Source organism: Myotis davidii, unplaced genomic scaffold (genome assembly GCF_000327345.1).
Source record: "Myotis davidii unplaced genomic scaffold, ASM32734v1 scaffold77, whole genome shotgun sequence".
Taxonomy (NCBI): Eukaryota; Metazoa; Chordata; class Mammalia; order Chiroptera; family Vespertilionidae; genus Myotis; species Myotis davidii.
The window spans coordinates 4,916,002-4,936,773 of NW_006289713.1; the positions used below are offsets into that span (position 1 = coordinate 4,916,002).

The window sequence follows — 20,772 nt, forward strand, 5'->3', positions numbered from 1 at the left end:
TGCAGTCAACCATGGACTGAAAATATTAAGTGGAAAATTTCAGAAGTAAACAGTTCATTAGTTTTACACTGTGTGCCGTTCTGAGTAGCGTGATGAAACCTCACGCTGTCCCACTTCATCCTGCCCAGGACGTGAGTCAGCCCCTTCTCCAGTGAATCCTCACTGTAGACACTGCCCGTCTATTAGTCACTTACAGAAACTTACCCTCAGTTATAGAGAGAGGGAGACCACATGCAAGTAACTTTAATTACAATACATTGTTATACTCGTTCTTTTGTTATTCAGGTGCTGTTTTAAGTTCTTTATGCTTGTGTAGTCATTTAATTCTTACAATTGGTAGTATTATCACCCCCATGTTACAGATAAGGAAACTGAGGAACAGAAAGTGTAAGTGACTTTCTCAAGGACACACAGCTGAGAAGCACTGAGCTGGAATTGAGCGGTGGGCCTTCGGGGTCTGGAGGCTGCACATCCTCCCTCTCTCTGGCGCTGCACATCCTCCCTCTCCGTAACCAAGGCAACACGCTCTGAAACAGATGACATCCAGCTGCCAGCACCGGCGTTAGTGGCTGAGGCTTCTCTGGCCACCAGGGCCCACGCCTCCTGCACGCAAGGCAGGCCAGAAGGACCAAGTAATTACCCGCCCCTGGCAGGCTTTAAAAAGCTCTCGCCCAACAGCTGGTGGAGACAAGTGTATGAATATCCTGCTCCCTCGTCCCTGAGGGCCAGCTTTGCAGGCTGTGCCTCATCGTTTCCCAGAGTCCAGCAGGGTCACACTCCAGCAGCCACCACATCACCGGCTCCACAATGCGCCTTCATCGGCTCATCCCCTTCCCTACCAGCCTCTCTTGAGATGACCTCCCAAACAGACTTCCCCTGGAATCCTTGTTCCTGGCAATGCCATTGGGGGAATCCAAACCAGGACCATGCACAGCTTCTCAAAAATGACAGCTCATGTTAATAAATCGCTGATTCTTTGCCAAGCTCTATTCTAAGTTGCTGTAATATGTTAACTCACTTAATCCTCACAACAAGCCTACAGATAGGGGAACTGAGACATGGGGGGTTTTATTGACCTGCCCTCTTTCACTCAGCTACAGGTGAGTTCAACCTGGGCCCCACAGTCACCATAACCAGTGGCATAATCTTTCAAATTTTTGCAAGAGCCATAGACTTGGGGATGAGAGGAGGGAAAGGTGGCCCTGCCTCACCCTCAGGATAATGAACATAAGGATAGAAGGGAACAGGAAAACTCCATAAGGGGCTCTCACCATAGGAGCCAAAGTTAACCCTAACTGGAAAGTTCCCTATATGCCCCATCTTCACTCCTGGTGGGAAGGGATCTTGTTCACACAGTAACAGATCAGAGTCATGCCCTAGGACAGTGATGGCAAAACTTTTGAGCTTGGCGTGTCAGCATTTTGAAAAACCCTAACTTAACTCTGGTGCCGTGTCACATATAGAAATTTTTTTATATTTTCAACCATAGTAAAACAAAGACTTGCATTTTTGATATTTATTTTATATATTTAAATGCCATTTAACAAAGAAAAATCAACCAAAAAAATGAGTTTGCGTGTCACCTCTGACACGCGTGTCATAGGTTCGCCATCACTGCCCTAGGAGATGAGCAGTACTCGCCAGAAAAGGACTATGTTCTGAAGAAGACAAGTGCCAAGTTGGAATGAGGAAAAGATCTACCTGTCTGGGACTCAAGATTTGGGGCAGAAAGGAGCCAGGACTTCCGGGGAGAGGGCAGAAGACTTTAAAAGGCATACGGGATGAGTAGCAAAGGAGAAGATGCTTCCGGGTCCCTGTGGCAGTTTTAAAATATGACTGCAAATTCCTTGACACTCCCATCATCAGAGGGTGGGGGCTCAGCCTGTTCTGAATCTGGGCAATCTGTGGCAGAAGTGAGGCTAAGTGGAGTTTGAGGCCAGGCTATAGACAGACTTTCAGCTTCTTCTTTCTCCATTGGTCTCCCCCACCCCCAAGGCTGCCATATTGTGAGGAAGCCCAAAATACATGAAGAGACCACGTGTCAACATTCTAGCTGTGCCCAGCCTTCCAGTCCTCCTGGCCCAAGCACCAGACATATGGATGAAAAGGGCTTCAAATGATTCCACCCCCAGGCACTCCAGTCATCCTCAACCGTTCAAGTTTTCCCAGAGAAGGCTGCAGACATTATGGAATAGAGAAAAGCCAACACCATCATACTCTGTCGAAATTCTGGCCCACAGAATCCATGAGCAAAATACAATGTTTCTATGCCCCTAAGTTTGGGGGTATTTTATTACACAGAAAGAGATGAGTGAAGCCATCCCCACCCTGGCAGACTCCATTTAGACTGAAAGACAGGCCAATAAGAGCAGGATAGAAATATGCACACTTAGGCACCACTCATCTATAAACACATTGCAAGGCATAACATTAGAGCAAATGACTTTGGGAAACATTGAATTAAATAAGATTCTGACCATGAGTGAGACCTTTTAACATGCTGCTGTACCGTGCACCTGTTCAAGAAGGAGGTATAGATTATGAGGGGATCACGGTGTTTGCTGCTTCCCTCCTACTTCTAGTAAAAGCAGCCAGTCTTTCCACTGAGAAAGCACCCCCTCCCTCACTCCCAGACTACTGAGCTGTCACAATTACAGTCATTAATTATAGATAATTCTTTAGAAAGACTTTCTGAATATTTCTGGGTAATTGAGTTATGAAACTTTCTATTGTGGAGATCCTGAATCATTCACACAAGTAAGTTCCCACAATTGCTTCTTTGTGAAGAGAATTATCCCTGTAGTTCACTGGAATGCCTGCCCTTCGGCAAAATTCTCCCAGGATTCTGAGGGCCCAGCAGAGCCCCTGGATGCTAACCCCTGGGGTCATCATCTCAATCCATCTGGACATTGCAAAGAAAACAAAAAATTTCCCATTTTAGATGTATTTTGCCAGAGTTAATGCGCTAAATGGCACTCAGAAAGTAACTGTTGAAATACCTTCATTTCTTTGAATGTTTTCAAATACAAAGAGTGGGGGCCGTTTATTTCCCAGCATGTCTCACCAGCCCGTTCCCACCAGCTGCCCCTCAGGTCCTGGAGAAGACAACCTCTCAGAAGCTAATTCACATTTATGGTCCTAACAGCATTTTCTAGAACTTCTGGTTACTCCTGATGCATCTTGTCCCTGCATTCCCTCCTCGCCCTCCCAGGATGCTGTAAGAAGCTAAGTGGGAAGAATTTGCCAACTATCGGCACAAGGGTGTTGAACTCTGGGGAGAGGCAGACTTCCTCAAGTTGGCCCTGAATTCACAGGACAGATGGACCCACAGGCTTGCTTATAAACAAAATTCCTACTTGCAGCATTCGGGAATGAACATGACTCACTGCAAAGATTTCTGGGAAAGTCAGCAATTTGCCCAACTGCTGCCTTTCCCATGTGGTGTTATCAGCTAGGAGGCGTCAGCATGGCAGCAAAGTTGTCAGAAAGCCTCTCAGACCTCGCCCGCAGTCAGTCAAACATGGGCCGTGCCTCAGTTTCCTCATCTATAACCTGAGAATAGGAACAGCCCCAGTCGCCCTGGGCTCATCTGAGGCTGGGGAGGTCATACCCATTGCCATGGAGATGAGTGTGTTGGGTACCATCTCTCTACCTGGGTTGGCCGGAGCCTGTGCCTCCCCGCAATTGACAATTTTTGCTGGGTTGTTCAACAGGCATGTCCCATTAAACTAGAAGCAAACTGGGTCCCTTGTGTCCCCGCTCTGGTCCCAGGACATAGCGCAATGAGCATGTGTATGAATGAAAGGATTCACTGTCCCATCACATGCAGTTGACCCAACCCAGGAGGTCCTCCTACAACTCATTTCCAGCAGCTTCCAGGAAGTGCTGCTACCAATGCCAGCCTCCTACTTCCTCCACACCCTCTGCAGTCATCAGTCAGTTCACAGAGCCCCAAACAGACCCTCAGTTTTAGTAGAAACAGGGTGTGCCCCACATTTCTCCAGGAAATTCTGCATGATCTGCAAGTCTCCGTATAGTTTTTCTATTTTCCTGGGGATGAGTGAAAAACAAACAAGCAAAACATTCTTAAAATCACAGTGTGGTAGTATTTTTTAATTCCCCCTTTACAGTACCTAGAATCTAGTGAAAATGATAACATATTGAACAGTAACTTAAAAAAAAAAACAGAGCACACATCAGCTTTAAAAAAGAGCACTTTATTTTAATAAAGAATAAAGGAGATCAACATATTTTTAAATGCATACAAAAATAAATATTCATCCAGCATATTAAAGATGTATATTTTGACATTCATTTGAGCTATAAACTAAAGCCTATCCACCAGTATCTCACAAAGTTTCAGAAAAGAGCTGTTATCCTTAAAACTGTAATGCTCACTTGGTGGGCCAAAGGCGAAGAGCCACTTTTATTGAAGTTTTCCTATGTGCCCGCGTGAATTCCGGCACATCTGAAGGCCCTGTCATTGTTAGGCTGGCTAGTGCTATACCTGCATCACCCTCGAAGCAATAATGGGGGGAAATAAACAGGCATTCTTTGGCCTTTCAGATTTTAAATCGGGGACTTTTGTTATTCAAGGCCACCAGATTGGCTGAGCGGGGGCAATTTGTCCCTCAAATTCCAACTCTTCCCATTTCTGCACATTCGATGTGTTTCACATCGATGGGGTGACATGTCCTTTCATGGTAAGATTCTGAGTCAGGGGTGGTGACGACCCAGGCAGTGTGACAAAGGGAAAAGAATACAGAGAAGATGCTTCTCCCCACCCCCAAGAGAGTGGAAGCAAAGCAACCGCGCCCTCCCAACCCCCAAACCCGCCTGGTGCACCCACGGTGGGACTGACTGGGCCAGACCAGCAAATTGCACCACCAAGAAGTGGGGCAGGCACTCCCCACACGCATGGGTGCCAATCTCTGCCAGGCCCGGTGCACCACACAGGGGCCACACAGACAAGAGGTACCCCAACCTGGCAAAATACAACACTTATTTAGAAAAGAAAAAAAAATGTTCAAGTGCTCTTTGATCCTGAAAGCGGTTTAGAGGGGCTGTGGCGATGTGGTTTCCTGCTCACTGGAGGGTCTGAGGTAGCCTGAACTGCCCTCTCTGTTAAGCCAGGCCATTGGTTTCAGTCTTCTGTCCCTGGCTTTTGATTAGCATCAGCATGAAACTGGGACTTCTCCATGAAAATCCCACTAGATGGCTCTACTGAAGAATTTGGTGTGCAGTGGGGGCATGGAGGAGTGGTAGCGGATGGGAGAAGGCATTCCCCCGACCACACCTCACCCCAAGACCAGTGTAGCGGTGACAGGTAACACGTGTCGTCCACATCCCCAATCCACTCTAGCCATGGCTTCACGCTCAACACCACTGGCTGGTGAATGGAGTGGCTGAATCGAGGTACAAGCAAAAGGCTCATAAAATCCACAATTATACAGGGTGTCCCCCAAAAATGAAAAGAAAGAAACAGCAATTGAGCTGTCTGCTGTTAAGGTGTGCAGACATTTGGCGGGGGGACACCCTTTATTTTGAAGGCGTGCTTTCTATCCTGCCCACTTTATGGAAAGAAGAGGGGAAAACGAAAAGCTGCAAAGCAGTTTATAATTGGACAATTAAAATTACAAATATTTTAAGAACAGGTCAAAACCATTTAGAAAGAAGCAGCCGGAGAGGTTATCTGGGATGACTTCATTACAGAAATGAAAAAATACATTTAGCTCTAAGCTTCCTGCAACAATGTGCCGAAGGGAAACCTTCCACTGCCTGAAAATCAGGACACACCAGGCCACACGGTGACGGAAACGCTTTCCTAGCACCGGATTCTGGGAAGAAAGTACATTCTCCAAACTCGCAAGAGCTCTTGCTTTCACTTATTAAAGGGAAGCTTAATGATACTTATTAAAGTACTTGTTAATGTATTTTTAAATCTTATCAACATGCTTAAAAGTAAAAAAGCACCTCACATCGAATCAAGCACATGAAATCATAAATCTATAGCTCTAACAAAAGATAAAGACGGAAAGCAGACTTGTCTTCACAAGGTGATCCCCAGATTTCTTTACTGCGAGCAACTATGTGCTAGTCAGAGTGAACGAAAGCCTTGGGAAATATCAATTATCCCAAAATGCTGAAGGATCACAGCAAGTAATGATAATTGGGGGACAATACAGGAAACAAACGTTTTAATCAGAGGTTCTAGTTACACCATGCAGACCACTTGGTGTGGGCTTCAATGTTTACACCTGAACGATAGAATTTGGACACAACTTCGCTTTGAACGTGGAGCCCTCAGAGAACGCCCTTACTAAATTAAGAGCAGCGTGAGGCATCCCACCCCAGGTCAGAGGGATCTATATCCTTAAATAATTACAACAGTAATTGTAATAATGAACGATGAGATGTGGGCGGGGTGGGGTGCCCAAGAGAGAGACTTAAACTGTGATCTGTTGGTTTTCTCTAAAAAAGGGTCTCTGGTGGGAGGCACAAATATCTGGAAACATCCGGAAGACCTGGTCTGGCTGGGGCTCCTCAGGAGCCTGCATCATGGACCCAGCACCACAGCTCTTCATCGCTTCTTCCACCAGCTGCCGGACATAGAGTTGCTCAATCTAGAGGGATGGTGCACAAGGTCAGAGTTGGAGATGGGAAGTGAGGTGGGACTTCCTTTGACCGTAGCCAGATTCTTTGATTACTCCCGTCTAACGCTAGCATTTGAGTCCCAAATGAATGAACTCCGAATAAGGAGACGCAAAGAAAGGGAAAGCAGTATCCCTGCAAAGACTCCTATGTATGCTTTTTCAATATTGTCCCCCACTTGTCTAGCCAGTGTCCAGAACTCCACTATTAGAGCTGCATTCCTTTGAGGGCGGTGAAATAAGGGCTTGTCAAACCCTTATTAAGGTCACTTAGGCCTTAAGGCAGGGTGGAATCCTTCTGGAAAGGTTTTGATTTTGAAAAACAAACCATACAAAGAAAGAGCAGGGGAGACACACAGATGGTGAGAGTCCTGGAGCAGGAGGTGGCTCAGCACTGACAAGAATCCATTGCTGCCACGGACGGTCTCGCCAGGTCTGCCCCTGCACACAAGTGGAGCACCCCAGTCCCTTCCGCCCAAGAATAAGCTGGGTCCTGATGTGTGGGCTGGGAGATCTGGCCACAAGCCCTGAAGCTGCCCGTTCTTACCTGCACGAGGATGAGTTTGGAGCGCAAGGGGGTCATGTCTGGAAACTCCTCTCCGAAGCACAGCACCACCCTGCTGTCGGGAAGCCGGCTCTGGTTGTTGTAGAAGTGCTGCAGCTCTGGAAAGGCACAAGGAGGAAGGGCGGGTGTTTGCAACTCCTCGGTCGGTCGGTGCTTTCACACCTGAGCTCACACATGCTGCCTCGCCCACCTTGCCAGGGCCCCTCCTCCAGGAGGCCTCCAGGAGTCCTCAGGCCAGGAGGCAGGAGGGCTGTGCCACTACCTCCTGGCTGGAAGAGGGAGAGAAGCAGAGAGCTGTGGAGCACAGAGAAGGGTTCCCAGGCAGTGCTGCGGGCAGCCTGACTGATTGATTTCGGACACCCTGACCTCCAGGAGGCACACACACAGCGGGAAGCTAATTATATGCCTCACAGGATAACCATGGCTGATGTGCAGCACTTCCGTGTGGGGGTGTGGTCCCAAGGACTCAGTGTTTACAAGGTCCACACACACCTAACCCCTGGGGCCTGGCCATGATGCAGATTCTGCCCCAAAGGCACATGGACGGAAATGCTTTCTAACCAGCTCCCAGGGTGTAGGGACGGTCCATACAGAGCTGCAAGGTGCTAAGATCTTAATGCTCCCAACAGCTGTTCGAGAAAGCTGCTGTACTGCTCCTCCCATTCTACACGCTGGAAGTCCAGGCATGGAGAGGTTTCCCCAGGGTCGCTCAGCAAAAGAAGTGCAGAGCAGAATTCAAGTACAGGGGGCGCCCCTGCTGCAGCTGTGCCACCCCTACATATCCCCATGGGGACTGGGCGACAAATGGCCCTGGGAAGAAGGCGTGATCTTTAAGATACAGGCAGCAGCCCAGCCGGCGTGGCTCAGTGGTTGAGCATCGACTTGTGAACCAGGAGGTCACAGTTCGATTTCCAGTCAGGGCACGTGCCTGGGTTGCAGGCTCGATCCCCAGTGTGGGGCGTGCAGGAGGCAGCTGATCAATGATTCTCTCTCATCATTGATGCTTCTATCTCTCAGTCCCTCTCCCTTTCTTTCTGGGGGGAAAAAAGACACAGGCAGCAGGTGGCAGTGTACAGACCTCGGAAGAACTGACTGGTGTCGAAGACCTTGACCACCTCGTCGCGCTCCAGCTTGTTGGGCCTGTCCTTGCACAGCACGGCGTTGCCGCTGTAGAACACGCGGCCCTGGCACAGCCGCTTGACCAGCACGCCCTGCCGGTTACTGTGCAGCACCACGCCTCGCTCCAGGTGCCCGAACAGCTTCCGCGTCACCTGCCTCTGCCGCTCGCTGGGGATGGTGTCCGCAGGCGGGAAGCGCACCAGCTCCAGGCCCTCCGGCCCATACAGCTTGGTGTTGGGCAGGCCCGGCTGGCTCAGGGACAGGCAGCAGCCCTCGGGGCAGGTGGTGGTGGTCTGGCCCACCAGCTTGCCCCCGTAGTAGAAGCTGATGACCATCTGGGAGAAGACTGTGGGGAAAGGGGGGGACAGGTCAGGGGCTGAGGGGAAGGGGGTTCCCTGGTCCTTCCTGGGGAAATGCCCAGAGCCTTTCTTCCTCCCGAACTGGGCGAGCCTAACTGTCGGTGTGTCCGGGACCTTTCTGGCATTCTGGGAAGTTCATGCACTCTTTCTAGAAATAATAACTTTATAAGCCTGAATAAGTACACAGAATTGCTAAGGAAACCAATGATTCCAAATATAGAAAGCCATTACAGTGCGCTCCCTACCGCTGGGAAGGGCTGACAGCTGCCATAATTTATCAGTCACCCTGAGAGTGACGAGGTTTTGACAACTTACTTTCCTAGGAAACTGGCTCTCCCTCACAGGCACTGCTATACCACTGCTATGTTATAATATGTAACATCGATTCTTAATTTGAAATCCAGGGGACTTGAATTTGTCAAGAAAAAAGATCTCTCTTTATTTTCACTAACCTCGAATTCAGACCTAGCATATCCTTCCATTATGAACGTAGACAACAGGCTACATTGTTCTAGAGTATATACAGCTATATAACTAGGCAACCGTGTACAGTACATGTATGTCTATGCTCTCAATCTCTGATCACCGAGAAACAAAGCCCCGCTTTGGTGCCGGCAGACAACAACACTCCTGCTGACAACCTCCCTCTAACCAAGGGGCAGGCTTTGGCCAGAATCTCTAAACAGAATATCTGGTCTTCAATGAATGTGCTTTGACCTCTTGGCTTCCTACTTATAGCAGTGACACTGGTTCCCCTTTCCCAGGCAATGACAGATGGCCCCCATTTTACAGTAAATTTAAGTTTTAAAAAGTAAGATTTAGAGAAAAACAGGATATTCATGATAGTCCAGGGGATACCCAGATATGAAAACCAAAGTGTGAAAATGGGGCTCAAGTGTCTAAAGTTTGGGAACTTCTAAATTAAGGTAGGAATAAAGACAACAGCTCAATTCAGGGATACTCCTAGAGAAATATGCATTTTAATAGCCTTAAACTATGAGAATTACAGGCACTATCAATGAGCTTGGTGAGTTTGGGGAACCCTTTAAGACCAATCTGGGGCTGATCCCTTGAGCCACATGAGCTGTGAGCTGCCCAAATCCATGGTGCCCCCTACACTTGTGCAGCGCACACCTGCACAACGGCCAGGGGGAGTCTTGTGGGGGCCACCTACCTCAGCTGGGCTCATGCTGCCGTGCACTTACATTCCCTGGACACTCCTAGGGCTTTGCTCAAGAATCATTTGCTCAGTCAAATACTAAGACTCCCCACTGTAGTTCACAGGCTCCATTTCCTCCCACGCTGGCGTTAACGGCAGTCTAGACTCACGCAGGGGCTCCAGTCCAACTCATTTATTTGATATTTGGGGAAACTAAGGCCCAGGTGGAGTCACCCAGCAGGTAAGAAGCAGCACTGGCATCCGACTCCCTGTCTCATTACCCCCACTCACCATCCTCCCACCTCCAAGTCTGCCATGTCCGCATCGCCTGATGACTTGACACATTCCACTTCCTTCACTCTGAAACAATTCTGAACTTTGTCCCAATGGATGAAACACACCAGATGACTCTGCCGCCACTCTGCCCCTTTGCCCTATCATGGCTGTGGCCTTATTTCACATTAGTGTCTCTTGCTGTATGAACTTCCGGAGCAACGGACAAGGTGTGCCAGATGTCCAGGCAGGGCTGTCCTAGTGACCCCAACGCCAGGGGACAGCTTAGGCTCAGAGGAGATTCAAGCCAGAAGGGCCTGAGCCATGGCTCACCGTGCCCTACAGGCGAGCAGTGGAGACCCACAGAGCAGAAGCCACTCATCAAAGGCCTCCAATTACTCAGTCCAGCCCTTCGCAATCCTGTCCTGCTCCCGTTACATCCACCCACTCACCAAGGACGGCCCTGCCAGGGGATAGTCTGACCATAGTGGCAGCAGAGCTCACGCTCTGGAACCCACTGCCTGATGCATTATCCCAGCTGTGTGACCTTGGGCAGCGGCTTCCCTACTCTGTGCCACAGTTTCTCCATCCGCAAAGTGGAGATAATAATACTCCCACTTCACTGGGTTGCTGTGAGGATTAAATGAGCTTGCATTTGTACTTAGCATATGTCAGCACTGTATAAGTGGTTATTAAATAAATTGGGGTAACAGGACAAAAGATTAGCTATATAGATGAGACCCCTGAAGTTATAAGCCACAGTCCCTGGTCTACACAGCACATCCCAAGTGCTGTTCCCAGTGCTTTAGACCTATTAGCACATTTAATCCTCACAACAATCCCATGAGGTAGAGACTATTAAAATTATATCCATTTTCCAGGTGAAAAAACTGAGTCATAGACAGGTTAAGGTGATTGTTGTCAATGGCACGATTGCTAATTGGGGAGCCTGGATGCACTCCCTCTCTAGCAGGCTGGCTCCACATCTCAGTTCTTTTTTTTAATTGATTTGAGAGAGAGAGAGAGATAGGGAGAGGGAGAGAGAGAAACACTCATCAGTTGCTTCCCATATCCACCCTGAGTGAGGATCGAACCTGCAACCTGGGTATGTGTCCTGGGAATTGAACCAGTGATCTTTCGGTGCATGGAACAATGCTCAACCAACTGACCCATCCCAGCCAGGGCACAACATCTGTATTCTTAGCTCCAAGTCACACTGTCAGTTTCAAACACTGTACTTCACCCCGATTATTTCAAATACATACAGTTTAGAGCACGAACGGCAGCCACAGACATGTGTGGATCCACCAGCACACTGAGGTGCTGCTAGCACAAATTTGCTGCCAGCCTTTTATATGGGAAAATTTCACCTAAAAATTCAGACCTCTGGTTCCTCTAGGAAAATGGGAGAATTGAGCCTGGCTGGGTCCGTAAGTCCACTGGGCAGGAACCACAAGCAGCCCAGAGAAGGGCGGCCCCTCCACTTTGCCACAGTCTCTGCCACTCCCTGTTGTCCTTCTCCTGACACTTCACCGTGATATTACCTATCCCTATAGGGGTAAGAACTGGGGGCCCCTGACAACTTATTTACATGGGGGAGGGGTTGTGTGAACCGAGCAGAGGTACCGAAGTCCACAACTTACAGAGCAGAGGTTTTCAACCTGTGGGTTGCGACCCCTTTGGGGGTTGAACGACCCTTTCACCCATTCCGATGGCCTAAGACCATCGGAAAACACATAGATAATTACATATTGTTTTTGTGATTAATCACTATGCTTTAATTATGTTCAATTTGTAACAATGAAATTGGGGGTCACCACAAGATGAGGAACTGCATTAAAGGGTCGCGGCATTAGGAAAGTTGAGAACCACTGTTCTAGAGGAATGGTGTAGGATTCTCTTTGCGAGTCATTCCACCTGCTGTGTGCTGAGACAGCTCTGGAATAACTGAGGAAGCTTCCTCCTCAGACCATGTCTGCTCACCCAGACACTGTAGCATGTGCCAGGCTACTCTCCTGCCCCCGGGAAGCGCTGGTCAGCAGACTCCCTGGGCCATAGCCCAGAGCTAACCAGGTCAAAGGCCCGGTCCCATGACCTGGGGCCTCTAGGAGCTGAGCCTCTGGTGGGCATAGTGGCTGCCCAGCATAAATCTAAAAACAGACCTGAAGCCAGATGCCTGGGTTTGAACCTGGCAACCCCGCTTACCAGCTCTGTGATCTGAGGTGAGAGATTTAACCACTAAGCCTCAGTTTCCTCATCTGTGAAGCCAGAATTATAACAGTCCCCCGCTCCCAGGCCTGCTGTGCAATGGGCAAGGGCTCGATGAATGGGAACATCATTTGCTTTAAAATTTTCTTGCCTGGCTGAGACCCTGCCTCTATCCACCCAAAAACACTCATCCCATGAGGGCCGTGGTCAAGACCCTTCTCTCTGCACCCCGTTTCCCCTTCTGTGCCAGGAGGCCTCGGGTCCCCGGCCCCAACATTATGTGGCCCATCTTGATGAGGCAGGCTGCTCCCTTCTCACAGAACCTGCCGCTTTGGGGGAAGACACCAGCTTCCTTTGCTCTGAAGACGCCATCAATGAGCCTGAATGTAAATTCCAGGAGCCGCTGGCAGGAACACGGTCCGAGTCCCCAATGTAATTAGACAACAATGTGGCACAGCGACCACCTCTGTCATCTGGGGCAGGAGCAGGGATGGAACAGCCTGGGACCGCACCCCACTCTGTGGCCCACAAGTGTTGTGACCAGGGGTTTCTGAGCTGGTGAAATGGAAATAACAGCACCTACCTAGGGGTGGTAGAAAGTGATGATGAGATTAGGCCATGAAAGTCTCACTGATGATCCTGGACCAAGTTAGCATTCACTAATGTCAGCCACCACCACCATCATCACCATCTCCACCAACATCATCACCACCATCATCATCTTTATCACCATCATTACCATCATCATCACCACCATCACCACCATCATCACCACCATCATCTTTATCACCATCATCACCCTCACCATCATTACCATCACCCTCACCATCATTACCATCACCATCACCATCATCACCATCATAACCACCATCATAACCACCATCATCACCAGCATCATCACCACCATTATCGTTATTAGCATTGTTACTGTTATAAACTTAGGTGGGAGAGAGTAAAACAAACTGTCACTGGAGACATCCATTGACCAATATGTCCCTACCAGAAAGTTTTAATAACATTGTGTTTGAGCCTCACAACATTCCCATGAGGTAGTTGCTACTGTTGTCCCTACTCTACAGATGAGAAGCCTGAGGTCCCAAGTGGTTCAATTACTTTGCCTGGGGTCACATGACAGGGGCAGAGCTGGGCCTTGAGTGCATCTGTCCCCACACTCTTTCTCCCATATAGTTACACCTGCAAAGAGCTCTTCGGATCTATCTGTTGGTCCAGTCCAAGAAGACTCTCAAAGAGGCCAGCCACTTGCTCACTCCCAAACCAAACAGTGAAAAGGAGGAATCAGGTGCCCGACTTCTGACACCAGATCATGCTTATCCAGGGGCCCTCAAGAACCCACACCGGTCCTTCGAGTTTTGTCTTCAGAGCGCCCCCCACCCGGCCTGGCCCAGAGCACTTCGTACCTGAATGCTGTGCATCATAGGCGGCGTAACCCGGCACCAGCGGCAAGCCTGCTGGAGGAAGAGACAAGCAGACTCAGATCCAGCCACACTCGGTTGTGTGCAGGGGAAGCAACCCACACACTCCCCCTCTCCAAAAGTTTCTTAAAAAGCCGCATATGGCGTGCTCCTGAGGCCCTGCCACAGGCTTCCGCTGAATTCGGTGTTTTTCCCTCTCAGTGCGGCGACCTATGTTTCATAAACGCAGAAAACCAGACCTCAACCCAACCAGCATGGAGGGGGGAGACTTCCTCTGTGCTGTGGGATTTCTGACCATGTGTCAGTGTGACATTGTGGGGCCACGCTTCCTTCCCCCTGCTCCCAAAATACCGGGGGACTGCGTGTCCACCAGCCAGGGCTTGACTTGAAGGGGAGCCCAGCTGGAGCTAGCTTTCTCCGAGGTGCCGCTGGCACAGGGAGGGGGGCTCTCCAGGGCCCCTGATTTGACACCACCCCACACTCACAACCGTTGAGGCCCATTAGGCTAGCGACCGCCTCCGGGTCTCCCACAGGGGCCAGTGGGGGAGAGGCCAAGTAAGGGAGCAAAGGCACTCATGCTCCCGGAGGGAGGGTCATTTCAAGCAGTGGTGCAGGGCGGGTCATCAGGAGCTAATAAGAAGGTGAATGCCTCATTTAGCTTCCAGGCCCTGTAGGGTCAGTCCTGGTGTCCCCATTTGTCATGAGGAAACTGAGCCTTGTATACGCTATGCAACTTCTGACAGGGGACTCAAATCCAGGGCTCTGAGCGAGCAAGTGCCCGTTCCGGGGCTCTCCTGCTCTCCAGCCGCCGCTCTGGGCCGTGCTTGGCTCTGAGAGGTCCCTAATGTCTGAAGAAACTGGATGGAGGGCCGAACAGACCTAACGTGGCCCAGAGCTGTGAATCCCCTCTGGTCCGGAGACATTCACTGCACTCCCTCCCCTCTGACCTCCCCAGGAGCCGCGTGGGAAGCAGACACCTCCTATGGGAAGGACAGATGTGTCTTCCTGGGAGGCAGTCACCGTCAATAAAATAGGGATCATAGCAGTACCCCCGTCCCGTCCCCACGCCACCCCGGCTGCTATAAGGCTGAAAGCATTCAAACACGTCCAGCTCCCAAGCACTGGGAGTGGTCTGGGCTCCCATCCTCACCTGCGCTGGGCTGCTGCATCCACCAGTCTGGGAGGAGCTGATTCCTGCAGGCCTCAGGCGGGGAAGGGCTCCTTTTGACCATCCCCATGTACTCATCCACAGGGCGCTGTGCGACCGAGAACAAGACAGAAGAGCAGCACAGTCACTAGGCTTCCAAAGCAGGACCCCAGAGTTGTAGAGATGAAAGGCTTATGCTTAACTAAGACCATATTGTCACCGATAGCTCATAAGACAAAAGGGAAGTTTTACTTGTATCTCGAAAGATCCAGGATGCTCAGTGATCAAACTACGTAACTGAATTACTAGCCTCTTCAGGGCCCTTAATAAGAAGTTTATTGACCTTTTCCTGAAACTGCCTGTTGCTGGTTCTGGGACCGCAGCGCACCTGACATTGAATGGACTCTGCCAAGCTTTCGTGAATCTCACTCAATACACCATGTCTCAACTCTCCATCTCGGACCCCTTTCCTAAAGGAGGTGGGTAAATCCAGTGAGGAAACGTTTCTGAAATCTGCTTTTCCTGTGATCCTGGTGCACCAATCCTGCTATTGCACTCTCTTCGCTGAGTCAGCAGAAAAACCTCGTGGAAAACGGGACATTGTTGGAGTGACAGGAAACCAGGAATTCCGCTGATCTGCTGCCAAAGACCACCCAGACACGTAACAGCTGCCACGTGCAGAAGTCGGGCAGCTCAGAGTAGATTATATTTTGTTATCTGCATTTCCTGACCACCAAGCCACTCCCAAGGATTCTAGCATTGCTATGTGAATGAAGAAGAATTTATATAGCACCTCCACCACCTTTTATAAGGGCTGTGTGGGATTATTTTAGCTATGCAATGTCCACCCTGTAATAGCTATAAAAACATAGTTAAAAGGCTTAAGGTAGAAGAAAATGGCACCCAAAGAGCTAAAATTGGTATTCAATACCCATTGCCTAGGACCCCATTAAGCCTTTATACCCTGTAATAGCCATAAAAACATAGTTAAAAGGCTCAAGGTAGAAGAAAATGGCACCCAAAGAACTAAAATTGGTATTCAAATACCCATTGCCTAGGACCCCATTAAGCCTTTATTTATAGCCTATTAATTATGACTTTACGTACAATTCTAACAAGCTTGGTTATATGGCATTCTGACCCATCAAGGATGAAAAGCTGTATATTGGAAGACAGGCAGCGCACCAGCCATGAAAGCTAGTACAATAATCATGCCATAGGAACAACCCTAAGCAGGAAGGGAAGTTCCCATATTGTTCACTGCAGCATGCTAAGAAAGTAAGAAAATATAGGGTGCATTAGAAAAGGCTGGCATTCAGAAGGTTTAAGTATGAAAACCCAGAGCTTGCGGAAGCATCACTGACACAGAGCAAGCACTCTCCCCAGCCCTTGGGATTAAGGACTGGACACCGGGTGAACGGGCTGACCGGTTGGCGGAGGCTGGCCTCACACCGGTGGCCCAGTCCTCACGTTCTCTCTCTGCCGGGGCAGAGTCAAGGTTTGCTGGGAGAGCCTGAGGCTCTGGATGTCTTGGTAGAGCAAGAACAATGCCTTCTGCTGTCGGGCCAGACCTCCAGAAACACTGCCCCACTTACCTCCTTGATCAGCTCATCAATTTCAGAGTGACCACATTCCATCTCAGTGACTTCATTCACACAGCCAGGAGTCGACACGCCTAATTTGCCTGTGGAAAAGCAGACAAACATGGCAAAATGTGGCCAGAGCACTGAGGCATCCCTACCATCACTGAGGCCATCAGTGGTTTGTTTCTAAATGCTGAGTGGAAGGAAATAAGTCAGTATCTTCCCTGGTTTGGGAAAGGCCTAGACATTTTTTTCCCATGCTTCTTCAGTCATCTGATCAGCAGAATCAAAAGAGAGAAGTTGGTTGTTGTTGTTTCTAACACTTAGAGGCCAAAGAGCACTTGGGTCTCTTCCCTCTGTTTGTGGGGATCTCAAATGAATGCGTACCAGACACCAGGTCTACCGCCCTGCAGAGGTTAAATTTACAAGCTGGGCACTTGTAGGCACTCAAAGGTTTCCTGGCAAAATATGTTTGCAGGTTAGATTCTTTTTTTTTTTTTAAGTTAATTGGCAGGAAATCTCCTTTTAGCCTTTCCAAATATACCAGTACACGTGTGCATCTGCACACACACACACACACCCCACGCACATGCACGGCACGGCAAAGACTCACCCAGGCCCAGTTCAAACCTGCCTTCGTCAGGAATCACTAAAGGCACGTGAGCATTTCCACAACAAGCTCTCTGGATCAGGCTAGTCTCCTCCTCACTCTTATGCCTCTTCCCCAGACAGGAGTTTAAGTTTATCAGTGTGAGATGTATTATAACATTAGTCCCAGCGAGCTACAAAATTGGCCTATTGTTTCATCCTTGCTGAACTTTTATTCCACTTTGATAGATTCAAGAATTCACTTAGAAGCGGTTGATGGGGGAAGTAGGGGGCAGGTGGGGCACCCCCAATGTAGCTTACAAACTACTGAAGTACAGAGGAGAATGGGTCCATGTAGACTTTATGCAAATGCCATGCCTCTTTGCCCCCCTGAGAACCTGCTTCTTTAACATCCACCCTTGCAGGTGATGCTGGCTGTGCCCCATACTATAAACAAGTTGGGGTCACCTGCCAGTTCAAGCTTGGCTGCTCCTGGGGGTAGAGGAGTAAGAGAAACTTCTCCACTACTTCAAATCACAATTTACTTTGTGGTGACAAAAAAAAATTATATATTGGAAATATATACATATTTCCAAAACTGAGAAATAAAGCAAAATGACGACTGGCCTTTTGAAACCATTCCAGAGGATTCTCCAAGAGGTCTCCCCTAAGGATCATCTGATTTTCCAGGTCAGTTTGTTTGACTTCGTACTGACTATCGATTAGACTTCAAACTCAGTAAAGCCAGGTGTTAATGTACAGGCAATTAAGCTACAAACGACCAGCAGAAAAGATAACTCCCAAACTGCGGTGCAGTGCCAGGCTCAGCCTCCTCCCCTCACTGACCATGTCTGTCAGTGTGGCATATTCTGCCAAACAACCTTTGTCATCGAGCTGGTTCCCTCACTAATGAGTCAAGTAACTCTCTGATCCAGGTTCACCATGTATTTGTTAGGGTCACAATTTTAACTTTTTAAAAATTACCCATCAACATTTTTAGCCTTCCCACAGTGGGAGGAACTCAAACTTGGAATTTCTACATAGCCCTTACCAGAGAGTTCTATCGCTTTCAGGCCTTACTGGACTTCTCTGAAGGAGAAAAGGATGCCATGCCCATATTCTAATTGCTACATCTAATGGCTAAGAAAGTCAATGTGTTAACACATGTTTTAAACCAGAGGTGGGGATTAGATTTCATCTCACAGGCCAGCTCCGATGCATAGCAGCTGCACAGCACACCACTTTGAAAAGGATTCTGGGGCCAGATCTGAGCTCCACACATCCTGGTTGATTAGTGATGTCAGACCGGACCATGGGTATCGGGCCTTGGGAGATGTGCAGCCCGTTGTTGCTATCCCTGCTTTGAATTCTTCACAGATGCTTTCCTGGGATTACAGAGCTGGATTACAGAACTTCAGGAATCATCACATCCTGAATTCCTAAACAATGACCAGGCTCTGACAGTGTTGAGTCATAGCAATGAAACTAACAGTGTCACCCTCCAAAAATTCATTCAAGAATTTCACTCTGTACCTTAGTCAGCCATCCCGTCTTTGTCCACCTGATGGTCCCCTAGCCTCCTCTCAGAGTTGCCAGAAAACAAAAGGAATTCCTTCCACACTGTCAGAGGATCCCTGCTCCTGCCCAATCTCATCCCTGACCCCAGGGATACCCTGCAGCACTCCAGGTCAGCAGAGCTGGCTGCCACCCAATCTCCCGCCCTTTCCTTCCATCGGCGCCACCTCTCACTCAACTGGAAGCTGCCACTTGGTCAGCAGATGGTGGGTGAGGTCAGTGGGAAGAGAATTCCTTATACAAAGGAGACAACTATTTTGTTTAGCTAAAACCCCTTGCCCCAGACCCTGTGGGCGGCGGCTTCCACCCCAGGCCTGGGCCTGGCAGCCTCTGTGGGACCGAGTGCCCATCCAGGATAGTTACATTTTTGCTCTTCCTCTGGGACGATGCGGTAAACTTTGTATGGCTCGGAAATGTCCAGCTGGGACCGGTCTGTCACTTCCTCAAAATCTGGACTCTTGTTTAAAGCACAGCGTAGCCTTGTCTTCCATGTGGCTGGTTCAGCTTTGTCACCTTCCTTAAATTTCCCTTTAAAAACCGCCCAGGCCTGAAAGGAGAGAAAGCAGTACATGAAACAGTCAGCCCCTCGGCCACAGATAGCCACGGCCACAGTCACCACCGGCACTTGCTCGCCCTCGTGAGAGCCATTTTTAGCCATCAACTCTCATTCAAGGAATTCCAGGCCTCAATCAGACCACTTTCTCGGACAGATGTAAAAAGACCCAGGCCAGGAAGGGGACCCCAAGATCTCCCAGCTGAGCTGAAACTGGAACTCAGGCCAACACAATTCCTTCCCTGGACCAGCGAGCCAGGAGGAGTCTGAGGTCAAGTAGCACAAGGAGGAAGTCCACATGGTTTCACTAGAATGTTCAAAACAAAGAACAATTTGTGTGTGTGTGTTTTTAAAATCAGCCCTTGGCATGAAAATTTAGCATGAGAAGGAAACATTTGCAAAAATTCTGAGTGTGGTCATCCACGGACTGCCCTGCTACTTTTAATAGAAGTTGTGTTTTGCATTTTGGCATTTATTCTAGCCTTCCCCCCATCTCCCCCAGGCACTGTTTAAAATGCAATGAAATAGTCTCTCACTCTGTTGGGTTTTTCACAGCTCTGTTTTCTGACCTCTCCAAACCTTAGACTCTGAACTAGGAACAAAGATGCAAAACTGGAAACTTAAGGTCAAAGGTAGAATGGGGCACTGTTGTTTGTTTGTTTTTTTTTAAATCAAAGGTGTGAAGGGACATAGTTTTAATTTCAAAATTGGAATACAGAACACACCAATTAGGTCACTACTGTCAGGTGAAAATAAGCTTTGGCATTAGGCAGAATCTTCCAACCTAAAATAATATCAGAGCTAGAGGAAATTCTCAACCCCACTTGGGAAACTGCAAGTCCAAGGGGTACCTTTCCGAGGTGACCGTGTATGGGATTAAATGCCAGCTGTTCTCGACTTAATAGCAATCCCCTAGGAGCTCATGAAATGCAGAGACCCGCTTCCAGTCTGCACTGAGTTCTCTCCAGGGTTTTCGGGCTGGCTCTAAGATATCACCCCGCTGGGAGATCTGTCATGAACCCCTTAACTCGATTTCCACCGTGAACATTGTGAAAAAGAAGCAAAAATACTTTTTTAAAAATAAGTATGAGCTGCTATCAGGGCCTCATCAGTATACCAGGGATAGTACAAACTGCGCTCAATGTCCTTTGCAATCTCCCATCTCTGGTCCCCACCATGAAGCCAACCTCAGGACGACGCCTGCGGACAGTGAAGGGGTCTCTGGTATAAGTAGATTCTGAAGACCCACTTACAAAGGCAGAAAAACAAACTGGTTTTAACTCAGACATTTTTAAAAGGTGGTCTTTGTATAAAACTAAAGGGTTCTCCACTTCACCAGAAAAGCCCTAAATGGCTCTATCTCACCAAGGCCTGCCTACTGACTCCTTCCAACAGCAGGCACATCTGGTGGACAGAGAAACGCCCCTCAGAGGATGGCGTGAGCTAGCGCAACTCAGAGATGGCTCCTTCCCACCTGTATTTCACCAGCCCAGGCTGCCGCCCTCCCCATGGCCGCCCAGCTCTGGGTGGGCGCCCCGTCTCCCTCCCGCCCCCATTCCT

General features: G+C 49.0%; 1 protein-coding gene across 2 annotated transcripts in view; it reads right to left on the reverse strand.

The window, feature by feature from the left end:
- Positions 1-6,180: 6,180 nt before the first annotated feature.
- IRF8 (interferon regulatory factor 8) overlaps positions 6,181-20,772 on the reverse strand; it is a 17,144-nt gene continuing 2,552 nt past the window's right edge. The window contains exons 2-8 of one of the 2 annotated variants that reach the window (XM_015562978.1): positions 19,023-19,206; positions 16,509-16,597; positions 14,917-15,022; positions 13,752-13,799; positions 8,294-8,680; positions 7,198-7,313; positions 6,181-6,623 (exon numbers count right to left, since the gene is read on the reverse strand). In XM_015562978.1, coding sequence (XP_015418464.1) covers positions 6,447-6,623; positions 7,198-7,313; positions 8,294-8,680; positions 13,752-13,799; positions 14,917-15,022; positions 16,509-16,597; positions 19,023-19,206 — 1,107 coding nt within the window. In that variant the 3' untranslated portion in view covers positions 6,181-6,446. Of the gene's footprint in view, positions 6,624-7,197; positions 7,314-8,293; positions 8,681-13,751; positions 13,803-14,916; positions 15,023-16,508; positions 16,598-19,022; positions 19,207-20,772 lie in introns of both variants that reach the window. The other variant, XM_015562977.1, reaches the window with a different exon arrangement.